This window comes from Polypterus senegalus, chromosome 3, assembly GCF_016835505.1.
Source record: "Polypterus senegalus isolate Bchr_013 chromosome 3, ASM1683550v1, whole genome shotgun sequence".
Lineage (NCBI taxonomy): Eukaryota > Metazoa > Chordata > Cladistia > Polypteriformes > Polypteridae > Polypterus > Polypterus senegalus.
The window spans coordinates 52,831,804-52,846,781 of NC_053156.1; the positions used below are offsets into that span (position 1 = coordinate 52,831,804).

General features: G+C 39.5%; 1 protein-coding gene across 1 annotated transcript in view; it reads right to left on the bottom strand.

The window, feature by feature from the left end:
* LOC120525140 (procollagen C-endopeptidase enhancer 2-like) overlaps positions 1–14,978 on the bottom strand; it is a 108,186-nt gene that overhangs the window by 19,412 nt on the left and 73,796 nt on the right. Inside the window, exons 6-7 of the mRNA XM_039747199.1 lie at positions 13,456–13,910; positions 9,203–9,283 (exon numbers count right to left, since the gene is read on the bottom strand). Coding sequence (XP_039603133.1) covers positions 9,203–9,283; positions 13,456–13,910 — 536 coding nt within the window. The remainder of the gene's footprint in view (positions 1–9,202; positions 9,284–13,455; positions 13,911–14,978) is intronic.

The following is a 14,978-nucleotide window of genomic DNA, read 5'->3' on the forward strand; positions in this document are numbered from 1 at the left end:
GCCCGGGGTTTGTTTCCTGCCTTGTGCCCTGTGTTGGCTGGGATTGGCTCCAGCAGATCCCCGTGACCCTGTAGTTAGGATATAGCGGGTTGGATAATGCATGGATGGATATTTAGGTTCCAAATATGACACTTAGTTAAACATGAAACAAGCTGCTGACAAGGAGCATCGAAATCAATTGGACTGATGAAAGTAATCAGGAGAAAATGAAAGATTTTGAAAGGATGATGATGATGAACGACACAATAATGGGGGCTCCTGAGTCCACCACCCTGCAAGTGAGGTCCAAATCAAGAGACGTGTGTGATACGTGTTAGCAATTAGTACAGTTCATTACTCACAGCAGTATCATCCCCTGTTTAGTGTACAGTTCACAAGGGCCCATCTGGAAAAAGAGATGGTGGGGATTAGCAACAGAGTTTTCTGTTTTTATTTTCTTTGCATGATGTGCCTGTGGTTAGTGCTGTTAGACCATTCCAAAGGTCAAAATGTGAACCAGAATAGCATTTGACTTGTGTAATGCTTTTTATTATCCCTAGTTTACAGCCTGTCATATGATAGAGGGTCAAACAGCATGGAAAAAAGAGAAGACTTTATAAACATACCTAATTAAATATCCTCATACACAGTTTTTCAAGCATAAGACACATCTGATCTTGTATTAAACTGCTCTTTTATGTGGCTTGGTGGATTCAAATTGTCACATGAGGTAACTTCAATATGAAACATGTTGGGGATAATCGCACAGCTCCTCACCAGACATTACACGCTGGACTGTAGAGGATGATAGCTTTAGATGGTCGAGTTACAATGAGGATTGTTATTTCTTTCTTGAAAAGTTTGCTTTGTTGTTCTTGTTTTTTTTACTGGCTGCTTTGATGTAGTTAAACCTCCAGGGAATGCAGTAGCACCCCCACCCCAGACAAACTGAGCACTCTTGCTAGCAACAGTAATAAAGTAACGTACTCCCTGCATCTCCAAACGCAAGTAATGGAGGCCACATTACTTCAGATGGTATCAGCCATCATTTCCTCGGCAGCAGTTAAACTGGCACCTATAGCCCCCTTATCAGACTTTCCAAACTATTATAAAACCAGCCTGTCATAGTAAGATGTAAAGAAAATGATAATAATAAAATAATAATAATAATAATAAATTTTATTTATATACTGTAGTGCCTTTCACATGCTCACTTACAGAATACAGTGATCCCTCGCTATATCTCGCTTCGACTTTCGCGGCTTCACTCCATCGCCGATTTTAAATGTAAGCATATCTAAATATATATCATGGATTTTTCGGTGGTTTGCGGATTTCTGTGGACAATGGGTCTTTTAATTTATGGTAGATGCTTCCTCAGTTTGTTTGCCCAATTGATTTCATACAAGGGACGCTATTGGCAGATGGCTTAGAAGCTACCCAATCAGAGCACGTATTATGTATTAACTAAAACTCCTCAATGATATACGATAAGCTTCCCGCGCGGTGCTTGATTGTTTGCTTTTTTCTGTCTCTCTCACTCTCTCTGCCTGACGGAGGGGCTGTTTGCACAGAGGCTGTTTGCCTAGAAGATACGGACGCTCCTCTACAAAATGCCGCTTTATCGTGGTGCTTCTGCATACTTAAAAGCACAACAGCACATATTGATTTACTCTCCCGCTCTCTCTCTGACATTCTCTGCTCCTGACACATATTCCTTTGAAGAGAAGATATGTTTGCATTCTTTTAATTGTGAGAAAGAACTGTTATCTCGGTCTTGTCATGGAGCACAGTTTAAACTTTTGACTAAAGGGTGTTATTTCATGTCTAGAGGGCTCTAATAATGTTAACAGTGTGGGAGAGTTTATAAGGGCTTAAAATATATAAAAATAACTATACAAACACATGATTTCTACTTCACAGACTTTCATCTATCGCGGGGGGTTCTGGAACGCAACCCCCGCGGTCGAGGAGGGATACTGTATAAGAAAGAAGGGCAGGGTATACAATATATAGCATTGTACTAAACCAAATAAATAAATAAAAAAGATTAAGACAAAGAATTAAGAGAAAAAGCCTAACAGACAACAGAACTGATGGTCTAGCACACACACATACAGGTTACATGAGCATCTTGACATGGGGGTAAACTGAAAGAAGGGTAATAAAGTCAAGTAGAGCTAAAAGCCTTCCTGAACAGATGTTTTGAGTTGTTTTTTAAAACAATTCACAGAGTTAACTGATCTGATCAATTTCGGTAGGTCATTCCAGAGTCTGGGCGCCATACAGCTGAAGGCCCTGTCACCCATGGAGTGAAGATTACTGTGGGGCACAACAAGATTGCCAGAATCAGAGGACCTTAGTGGGTGGGCAGGCACATTGTGATGGAGAAGGTCACTGATGTAGTTTGGCGCGAGGTTATTTAAGGCTTTGTAGGTTATTAGTAGAATTTTATATTTGATTCTGTAAGACACAGGGAGCCAGTGAAGGTGAAGAAGGATCGGTGTGATGTGCTCACTGCTGCTGGTTCGAGTAAGGACTCTTGCAGCTGAGTTTTGAATAAGCTGGAGCTGTGATATAATGTGATACATTCATGCCTCCTAGAGCTGACCAAAGGTCTTCTTACTGTTCAAATGTAAATTATACTCTAGGTATACACTGCACTGGGGGCAGCCTTTTACTGGAGCTCTCTCCTAACTTTTGCTACACTTTTTTTAACAATTATTAATTATTAATGTTAAGTTTAGATGTGATCTGGCATCTGTCTTGTCACTATAAATTTGTAAATGGATGTCAAATTGAAGATTTGTTTCTGTCATTGCAAACCCAAGTGTCGGTTCGTCTTCACTTCCTATCAGATAAGGTACTAACTTGAGAGATGCTGCAGGGTGAGTTCATAGGATCTGAAGGCTACTTTTCATCTTTAACATCTAAGAATGTAAGAGACTCCGAGAGATGTAAAGTGGGGTATATTAAATATTCCCATGCTCGCTTAGTAGTACTGCAATCATTGCCACCTAAGGAACTCCCTTACACCTCATCCAAATGTGGAATGGGTGAAGTGAACAGAGTAAGGATAAAAGTAAGGTGGAAAGTTTTCAGATCTGGCCTGCCTCCATATAATGAGGAATGCTCGATCACTTTAAAATAAGTTGGGTGAACTGATATATCTTAAGAAAAGTCACAGCGAGTTCAGGTACCTTGGCACTTTGGGTACTGTGGAGAACTGGTGTACAATTCTTATTTCAGATGTCATTTTAATGCTGGAAGAATTTCCACTGATATGATTAGAGGGAGGGGGACTGGACATCTAGGTGAATAAGAACGAGTGAAAAAGTGAGCATTACACTGAAATGTGTAATCGAGACATTGAAATGCTGACTGAAGTCATCCTTGTTGCTGCCTAGGGAGATAAGTTCCATCATCATGAAAAATGTTTATTAACTCATCAACAGAAATTCTCCATGCTTTACCAACATTGTGATGAAAGAATCATTCTGAGCCTAGGATGTTGGTGAGTAATTAACTCTAGTAAATTGATATGGACCAAATAAGGATACCAAAAACTTAAAATGCATTAAGAATTTCAGTTTTTAAAGTGTAATATATATTTTAGCAATGTCTAAATCGTGGCAGATACTTGGTCATTTTTGACTATTCTGCTCATTTCAGCCAGTTTGTTCCCTAGTTAGAATCCTAATTTCTTGGTTGACTGGCTTTCAGCTACAGTCTGGTGTGCATTATTGCTCATCTCTGCCAGCTGCAGAACGCACCATGAGTTGTAGGAGACAGCAAGAAAACATCTGTTTTAGGTAGGGTGCCCAGTTTGGGTCATGGCACATGACACCAGCAGTAGACTCATAATGCCCCATATTAGAAAACTTCAAGAGCGGCATCAGACAGATTCCCAGCCCCTCATATCATGCTTTTAGTTGTCCATATTGTGACCAGATAGCAGTAGGCTTTCTCTGAACTTTGGGGCAATACAATACTCTTGCTTTGTGGATGATGGATGGGGATCATTTGAAACAAACAGAACAGATCAGAGACTATGCAATCTCCTCTCCTAAACAAATGAGGAAGAGGAGGAGGTTGGGAGCATGCACTGATTACAGCGTGTTGCCGCACCCACCACACAACAAACCACCTCAGGATCCCAAACTGGGACCCGAGTGCAGCTGTGAAACACCTCAGCAAGTCTGAATACAATGGAACAGTGTGATGTTTTTTACAGTGGCTGGACTGCCAATCCTGCCATCAACCCCTATGTTTTCCCTGCAAGTTGGAGGATCTGCTTGCAGGGCTGGACGCAGGTTAACATCATACAAGGGACAATGGCGCAGAGTCAATATGACGCAGATCTGCCAGGACAGATTCCTAGCCTCAGAGCCACCACTGCATCCTGCTAAACACCATGCATTATAGAAAATCAGGGTTATAGCCAAAGCTCTTTTTGTACTACCATTACCACGCTAAACTATTTGAACTATTTTATAAAATATGCAACCACAAAAATGAGGCTAGCTTTTTTTATCTTCTTTTTTCGTTTGCATGAGCAGAAGTAAAACAGAAGAGCAATATCTAAATGAGCACCAGAAGCCAATGCTTTTTAATCTTTTTATAAACAGCAGCAGTGAATTCCCCCATCTCATGGGTTTTTGTTAACGGTTGTCACCACATCCCAAATTTAATTTGCTAACCAGGTGGAGAGGTCACTACATGTTACTGAAACTTGAAGTGACTAAGTTCAGATCAGCAGAGAGAATTTTTTATTTGAACAATGTATAACTAATAAAGCATGTCTAAATACTTAGAATACTGTAAATAGCACACTGCTGACAATAGTACTAAGCCTAACAGGAGTGACCAAAAAGAAGCACAGGTAGAAGACAGAAGATGCCCAAGACATCACATGCCTGTCTGCTTCTTTTTCAGCCCTGAAATCACCAACCTGGATGAAGACCAGTGACCTTCAGCTGGCTCCACCCACTTCCCAAGAGCCCCCTCCTCCCAGGGAGTCTTTAAAGTGGATCATCTGTGCAGTTCTGAGGCAACTCTTTGAAAGAAGACCCCAGTCCTTGTCTGGTGGGCTTAAATACAACAACAGATGTACCCTCACACACACCTTAAGTCTTTCTTCAAGAATTGAAAGGGACTTTTCCACCTAGGATCCCAAACATTTTCAGTTCTCTTTTGTGTTTTTCTTTACAACTTGCCATTTTCAAACCTGAATAATCCAATTTAGGATGTCAGAGGACCAGGGCCTATCCCAGCAGCACTTGGTGCATTCCCAGGAAACAGCCGTGGACAGAGCTGCAGTCCTTTGTGGGGCCTTTTCGTGGACACGTCCGATTAACTTAATTTGCAGGTGATTGAAAAACCAGACTTTAATGAATTGGCTCAGAAAACTCAGAAAGGGTCTGAATCTTAAAAACAGGCCTCAAACCTTAAAATCAGTCTGACCCTGAAACTCAAAACTAAAGCAGAAGGAAACTATAAAAAATAAAAAAACATTTAAAAAATCTTTAATACAACAATTGTAAGGTTGCTGAATTGTTAATCATTAACTTGTAAGGGAAGGCATGGATGGACTGCCATCATAGACTGGGTGAATGGTACTCTTTTACCCTGCTGGAAAGTCATAATGAATGGACAACCTGGATAGATGGGTATGGGTCGTTCCCTTTTCCATCAGGGCGGCCATTATAGTAAAAGGTAGGTTGCCTCCAAGGGCCATGTGTCCCCTCAGTAGGCTGGGTGACAGCATCCCTCTGGTAAGCCTCCCGTTTGGTAACCCGCAGGGCTGTATGGGAGTTATTGTAGGCAGGGGGCTACAAGGCCCTGAAGTTCTGCCTGACCCGGAACTGCTTCCAGGTCACCATGCTGATGTGCTACAAGTACTCCTGGGTCCAGGTTAAAAAAGAGCCCTAGGCCTCACCCAGATAATTCAGAGTTGGGAGCCAAGGGTGACACTCACCTGCTACACATCACCCAAAGCCACCCTCATGATGCCAATGGCTACAAAAACAAAATGCCCCCCCACCCCAAAAAAAAATCTTTACCACCCTAGCTAGCCACCTAGTTTGCTAACATGGTAGAACTGGCCAGGAGTATGCATAGCTTAAGTAGATAAATCACATCATACAGGCATAACCAATCTAAAAACAAACCTCATTCCAGTTTGCACTTCTGACCACCATCATGTAGATCATCCAATTTTTATGAGATATACTCAATTAAATGTTGCATTTACACTGCTATTTCATGATGAGAATCGATTAATATAATTAAATGCCAATTCACCACTCTACTACGAGTATTACTTAGCGGTATGGGCACAGAAACATTGGGAGAGTGCAAAATTCATTAAAAATATTAATAATATTTAAAAAGGGTGGTGTAGTGGGTAGTGCTGCTGCCTCGCAGTTAGGAGACCAGGGTTCACTTCCCGGGTCCTCCCTGTGTGGAGTTTGCATGTTCTCCCCGTGTCTGCGTGGGTTTCCTCCGGCGCTCGGTTTCCTCCCACAGTCCAAAGACATGCAGGTTAGGTGCATTGGCGATCCTAAATTGTCCCTAGTGTGTGCTTGGTGTGTGTGTGTGCCCTGTGGTGGGCTGGCACCCTGCCCAGGGTTTGTTTCCTGCCTTGCGCCCTGTGCTGAGTGGGATTGGCTCCTGTGACCCTGTAATTAGGATATAGCGGGTTGGATGATGGATGGACATTTAAAAAATTAAAGAATAAAAAAACATTTATCTGATCTATAGTTACACGATTAAGTTATTATCTTTAAGATAAATATAAAACAATATCATATCTACTATATCATATCTACCACATCTCTTTGTTTAATTAACTGCATCAATATTTATTTCACAGCTATTGTATTCTATTACCAAACTAGAGGTTTATGAAAATCTGCAACAAGAACACTTTGCACAAATGTTACAAAGTTTTTCATCATATAAAGAACCTTGGACACATGGTTACCTAGTCATATAGTAGAAAGTAGGACTTTAAGGACCTTCAAATTTCATCTCAATGTTATTTGAAAGAACTTAAGTGAATATGAATGGCAAATGTAATGGACTGAATATCCTGTTCTTGACAAAATCTTTCTAATGTTTTTAATGGTGTGACCACCAGGGGGTGCCACCAAGCCACCAAACCCCAGACATAGCCATACCAAGTCATTCCTGGGTGCAAAATTAACATTTTTCTTTGACTTTGCAAATACCTTTTTACTGTCCAAACCACAATATCTAATTCACAATACTCCTTTTTCTCCTCCAGTTGAGGTTTTCCTTCTGGCTTCTGATTCTGACTCAAGGGGAAGTGGTTGGATGGCTTCCTATTATGTTGGACCCAGGGAAATTTCCAGTGACAGGGCACAGCCCATTGGAAGCATTTCTGGGTGAAGTGAAAGCTCCCTGAAGCAGGGAATTTTTCTCCCTGCAGCGCCCTCCAGAAGCACCCAAAGACCCCAACAGGGCTGTCCTTCAGAACTACAAATCCCATGGATCCCTGTGGCTGTCCAGACTGGGTCCACACTAGAGGAGAACTGCCATCGATCGAACTGGGGGAGGAACTACTTTTGATAACCTCCAACAATCCATCCACTAATCTTTAATCACTAATCTTGACTGGGATAATAATCCAGCCCCTCTTTTCATGCCATCTTTCCATTACTGCTTCCTGGCCAGGCAAGGATCTACCATAGTACTTACAAAGATTTATAATATACAGGATAACCTAAATTTCACGTTCTTTGATTAATTGACCTTCGTGTTCCATTTTATTTGAGTAATTTATAACTAGGTGACGGCTCCCACTTATTAAACTACTTGGCCTCGGAATTCTATGTAAAAATGGTTATGTCCGAGTATCTCTCAGGTTAAGCTATTATAATCTGTTGTAAAATGCTGCCATTTAATGAAAAAAAAATAACATGATCCAAAGAAAATTGTGAATATTTCTGTGTTTTGCAACTTTAACATAAATCATTAATATTTATGAGTGGGGTGGGGCCTTTAACTAAAACACACAAAAGCACATAAACAAAAAGCTGCAAAGCCAATTTTATAACAAACAGAAACTAAACCATTAGTTGAATCTAGTGATAGTAATGACAATGTGAAATGATGTAAAATTTACATTTTGGTATTTAAATGTTTCTGTTACACATAATAGATTTTTTTCTTGTTGAAACAAATTAAATGTCTTTGGCTCATTACTCCGGGGCTAGACATAACACTAATGAATTTTCCTGTATTACAAATATTCTCTGAGACTTTTTTTAGGTAAGGAGAACAGAATGTCCGAGATAAGGAGGTTATACTCGATAATCATGGCACCAGAGATTCAGTAGCCAGCTGAAGTGCCCTTAAACTGTAAACCATGAGACTTCATTCAATGGCCACCACTGACTCATTGGGTATCCATCAGTCTATTGATTGAATTTGTTTTCCTTAAATAAAAAATGCAGACAAAATTATTATTCATCCATCCATCCATTATCCAACCCACTATATCCTAACTACAGGGTCATGGGGGTCTGCTGGAGCCAATCCCAGCCAACACAGGACACAAGGCAGGAAACAAACCCTGGGCAGGGCAGGATGCCAGCCCACCACAGGGCACACGCGCACACACCCACCAGAATAAATGCTAATAAAGGCAGCATCAAACAAGTGAGTGAATCCCAAGAAGCTTGAGTCATTAAAAGGTCATGTCACCCTGCACATGGCTAAGAGAGTTTAAAGTAGTGGAGAACGTTTTTTCTTTTTTAGCTAAATCTAAAGGATTTTAGAGTGAGAATTAAAAAAAATCAACAGAATTTTAGCTGTATATTACCAGACACGTAGTGGGGATGGAGATCAACATTTACTGAGCCAGCATAGCCCAGAGGGGCGTCTCACCTGCAGCTTTGAGGTTTCCATGGTAACTCCTATGCATCTGCTTATTGGCTTTCTCTGCCACAATTGATTTGCATGCCTTCCTCACTACCTGTAGCAAAATGTTGCTTTGCTGTGGTTAGTTCGAGTCTGCTGCCATGCTGTCTGTTCGACTTGATTTTCATGAACTATTTATTTTGCTCTCATTACTACTTTGGTTGTTAATAGTGAGAGCAGGGATGAGACTGCACCATTAAACAAATAGGCCTCTCTGAAACTTCTCTCTTCACCCTTTTCTGACTGGTACACTACTGTAGTAAGTGATGTTTCTTACCAAAATTACTGGAGCAGAAGTTGCTTTCAATTGTTCCACTCTTCTTACACTGGACCTGGCACAGAGGGTTGGCACTACCATCTGCAGAGCAAAGAAATAAAAGTTATTTACAGCTACTGAATCACCATGCCAGCATACCACTTCAGTTCTCACTGTGATTGCTTCTGTGTTAAATTTGTACCACTTTGTCTACACTAAATATGCACCAACGCATGGCATCATTCACCTGACTGATCAGGAAATATCAAAATGAGGATAAGCTTAATAGTAAGTAAAGAAAGGCAGGCTGTGAGGAATCAAGTATGAATAACAATTTAAAAAGTGCTCTTGGGTACTGAAGATGCATTAACACTAAATTAAGACGTGAAGGCAGTGAGGAAGAATTTGTTAAAGCAAACTGGGGTGCAAAAATTAGTAATAGCAGTTTAGGAAGTGAAACAGGAGGTCCAAGTAACAATAGGAAGGATGTGAAGTGATACAGGAGGTACCATACAAGCAAGAATTTTGGAATGGTCAGCACTCTTGCAAGCAAGGATTTTGCTTCCTGAAAACCTTTGAGTGTATTTTATGGATTTTGGCTTGATGATCACAAAAATGCCATTTAAATTTTCCTGTTTTATTACAATAGTCTATTTTTGTGATGAGTTTACATATAAAGTACAACAACTACAGCTGGAACATCTGTGGTGATCTAAAAGTAGTGGCATTGCTACTCGGAATGCAGCTCAGACATATCATAAACAGGCCGCTCCATGGCAGAAAAGTGTGGCACATAAACCACCTGTTGACCCAGCAAAGATATCTATGCCTCCTCTTCATATACAACTTATGCTTGTTAAAAAGTTCATAAAAGCGATGAACAAGGTAGGTGAAGTATTTCAATATTTGAGACAGATGTCCCATGAATAACTGATGCCAAGATTAAGGAAAGCATTTTTGTTTGACCACAAATCAGACACATCATCAATGACAAGCGATTCAAAGATCTTCTAGTGCAGGGGTCCCAATGCGTCGATCACGATCGACCGGTAGATCGCAAAGGTAGTGCAGGTAGATTGATTTGCATTCAAAAAATTTTTTTTTTAAACGTTAATCTATCATATATCCTCCCTATGGCATTTGCCACTTGATTGACATACAGGGCGGCCAGTCTGAGATATCTTGTCTTCTAACACACTGGTCATCCCGCACGCACGATCAAACTTGCGAGTTACTGCAAAACTCCGGCTGTGATCTAGTTAACCTTCCAATTTATATCAACTAAAGAAGGGATTTAAAAAAAATGTTTGGGGAGGTTATGGGCTTTATGTGGAATTGGAAGAGGATTTTGTTTTCTCACAATGTCACAATCGAAGTGCGTTTGTCTGATCTGCCAATCTATCATTGCTATTCCAAAGAAGGAAAATGTGGAAAGGCACTTTCGAACTGTTCATAAAAACTACGAAACTGGCTTCCTACCGAAAAGCGATCTGAGAAAGAGAAAGGAGAGGGAACTAACATCGCAGTTAATCGGACAGCCGTCATTTTTCACTCGGCTGAATTCAAAAGCTCCTTAACTACATTATTCGGCTCTACTTATTTATGCGAGTCAGCCTTTTCCCACATGAAGATTATTAAATCCAAATACTGTAGTGACCATAAATTTATTGAATACATTGTTATTGTGCCATAAAGGTTATTCAGTTATGCAAGGTACGACAACATATATTTTATGTATAAAGTATACTCTGTTTATATATATATATATATATAGTATATATCATTTTTAAAGTAGGTAGATCATTTCGACCTGGTCATTTTAAAAGTAGCTCGCAAGCTGAAAAAGTGTGGGCACCCCCGTTCTAGTGGGACAAGAGGGAACTGCATAGAAGGAATTCAAGGATGTTGTTGAGAATTTTCTTGCCAACTTCAGAGCACCAAACTGTGTCCAGCTGAATGACAACATGCTTACATCATACAAAACCATACTCAACATGCAACTAAAGATTTGTTTTCTGTATTCACACTTTGAGTTCTTTCCTAATATTCCTATTAGTCATGGACATGATGAAAGGTTTCACCAGGACATTGCAATGATAGGAAAGCTATATCAGAGCAAGTGAAATCCATAATTGCTAGCCAACTACTGTTGGACATTGAAACGAGAAGCATCAAATGTGGAGTAGATAGACAGAAAAATTTCTATATTAGCATAAATAGTATATTAACATAAATAGCCATAAAAAGTAATTAAAAGCTTCTAAAACATTAGATTAAGCATAAATAGGAATGTTAAGCAAATAAAATAAGTCAAGCAAATAGTTAACTAAAAAATCAGCCATATTGCATTATATTTTAAGCTTGAAGCAGAATTGCAAGTGTGGGAAAGAAGGACAGGAATGACGCATAGAAACTGTCCGTACACCTGTGCGGACAAGATAGAAAGCAAAGAACAAGGTGGCCATGGTGGACATGTTAGAAACCAGCTGGATTGGTGAATCAGCAAAAAGGCAGCAAAAGGCTTTTGAACAAGGTCACAATGATGTAATGCATGAAAGAAAAATTAGTATATTCAGGCACTAGCAAATAAATATAGGAGAATATATTAGAAATTAACTTTAGCATAGAAATTAAGGCAAATCAAGCAAGCCAAGCAAATGATTAAATAAAAGCATATACCATATTTCTTTTTAATTAAAGCTTAGCTTCAGGCCTCCATTATAACATAGTTTGAAAGGCTTAGATAAGGAAATGACACCATAAAAGCCCAAATATGGAAAAAATGGAAAACATCTGCCCTGCCAAAGACCAATCAGAAATATGCAAAACAGAAACTAGAGATGAACAATGGACAGTAAGAACAGGGGCAGAATGAGCTAATTGAACAAGGTTAAAGTGATAAGAAATGATATATAAGTTTTGGGTTTTGAACTGTTCAGGGCTCAGCTCAATTTGGCCGTATTGGGTTGAGTCCGTGTTGTAATTTGTGTTGTTTTATTGCAATAAAGCTTTAAAACTCTGTTTGCCTATTCCAAGTCCTAATAGCCTTCATTTTCAGGTAAAAAGCATTCTGGTGACGATTTTTCGCCACGACAAGTACAAATGAAAATGAGAAACAAAACATTTTAAATTATTTGAACAAATGCAATGTGCCACCATCATTAAGAGATTAAACACACTAAATGCAAGAAAAATGTATTTCAAGTTTCTCCAAATTTCTATGTGATGCAGTCTATCAGAATTTATCTTTGTGTTCAGCTCGAAGCTGTTTAAATAGTCACCAACAATATTTCAGGAGGCAAATCTTTTCAAAAAGTGTGTTGTTTAATGTAAGAGGTTAGTAAATACTAGCAGTAGTATGTTAACAGTCCAAGAAGTTTGTGTATAATAACTGATCACCCTCTGGCCAAGATTCAAAAGGTATAAATCCTAATTTAGCAACCGAAGAATTTCAGATTATACCAGGAAATAAGCCTTCACTAAAGTCTGAATACGATAATGTATGAGAAGACAAAGTGTGCTTTTCCATTTAGTTTTTGTGCATTCAATTTGTTTTTGAGTTTCCAATTTGTTGTTGCAGTTTCTGATTTGTTTTTGTTTTCTGATTTGCTTTTGCATATTCAATTTATTTTTGCATTTTGCAATTTGTTTTTGCATTTTCTGATTGGTGTTTGTGCTTCCAATTTGTTTTTGTGTTTTCTGATTTGTTTTTGCATGATTTAATTTGTTACCATACTATATGCAATCTCAGATGCCATCATTCCTTGATTGTCCATTATGAACTCCACAGTGGCAACATTTTCTTTTTTTACGGAAAGCCAGCCAGCCAGATGTTGGGTCATCTTCAAGAGAGATAACATGCCTTAAAAATGACTGTTTCTGACTAAATGAGAATCACTCCCCACAAGATTTTGTTTTCTAGTGTTAGAAACTGAATGAACAAAAACTGATTTAATGACTTCTGACATCCATGTGGATTTGGTTCTAAAATGACATACACTGTAAACTACAAAAGCTAAAAACTTCTCATATTTAAGTATATAGGAGTTGCTCTTTTCTCATTTATAAAATCAGCTCTGCAAAGCATTCCTTTCATGTTCAGATTCCAAATATTTTGATCTCCCCTTACAGAAAAAGACTGCTTGTTAACTTTGCACTTTCTTGTCGAACATACTTATGATCTTTTCTTTGGGTATATGATAGATGTCTGCTAAATAAAGATAATAATAATAATAATAATAATAATAATAATAATAATAATAATTAATACTAACTGTTAGTAGTAGTCCTTTGGTCAGGGTGTGCTTCAGTTCTGGTGCCAGGCTTTGGAGCTGGTCTGACAATAGGTTTGTTACTCAGTCCAGGCTTGCGAGGGTGCTGGGTGGGCAGTTTCACTGAAGGTTTAGGCCTTCTGAGAATTGTTTTCATGGTAGGCTTTGTTGTAGAAGTGGAGATACGGGGTTCTAAAGTAGGTGGAGGAATGGCCTTTGGTGTTTGTTGAGGCTTAACAGGCTTTACTTTGGGCTTAGCTGTAGTCTTGATGGAGGCCTTGGTCGGTCTGATGCTTTTGTCAGGTTTGGGGATGGGTTTTCTCACTCCTCCTCCTACTCCAGTGCTGGATACAGAACCCTTTGGTAAAGTGTTATACACAGCCATAAACCCATCTGAGGTCACACTGAGGTCAGAAACAAACTGCACCAGCAGCTCATTACTGGAGGAAACAATCACCCTAGAACAAAAAAACAATAACATAATAATTGATAAATTTAACTTGAATCTTTCCACATGAAAACAATGAAACTGTGGGAAATATTGAACATGATTTGAGAAAAGTGGTTGGTCTTTCATAAAATGTGCATATTTACAGAGGAAGTATGCCATCAGTTCAAAACGTACTGTTCATGAACCCTAGGAAATTGTCAGAGGCAGTATAACAGATAGCATTAATGCCATTTACATTTACGTTTTGTTTGCTTAGCAGCGGTTTTATCCAAAGCAACTTACAAAAGAGGTCAACATAATGAAGCACACAACAGTCCAGGGACTGTTTGGAGACAAATGTTACAGGACAAGTGTACAAAAATGATTACCACAAGTGATGAGCTCAAAACAAAATACAAACGAGTTTCAATTTGTAGGTTGCAAAAGACTAACAGCCAGTCAGAGTTTCAAATAGCTAGGGGCTACACATGAAAAGAGGCTGGATTGAGATTTGACGCCATGCAGAGGTGGCATCGCCAGAACTGAGTAGGCAAGAAGGAGCACTGAAATGTTGACCCACTGATTATTTTGTAAGCAAGCATCAAGGATGTGAAGTTAATATGTGCTATTCCTGGGAGCCAAGGTAATGACCTGAAAAGAGGAGTGACATGTGCCCACCTTAACTGGCTGAACACTAGTGATGTCACTGCAGCAGCCTGGTGACAGATACACATACTCCTGCCAGCAAAGAGCTATAGTAGTCCAGATAGGCCAAGACCAAAGCCTGGACCACAAGTTACGATGCAAACGTTAGATATGGTCTGATCTTGTAGATGTTGTATAGAATGAATGTGTAAGACTGAGAAACCACTACAATGAAGGACAGTGAAGGATCACACTTGGCAGGTGTTAGAGATAATAAGCTGAGCAGAACAGAGATGGATTGGAGAATAGATGAGCTGGAATAATAAGAAGGCTCATCTTTGCCAGGTTGAAATATCAGTCAGAGATGCAGAGATTCTTGCTGATACCGTGTGGTCCTCTGGAGGGAACAGCAGATATAGCTGAGTGTCACTGGTGTAGCACTGAGAAGAGA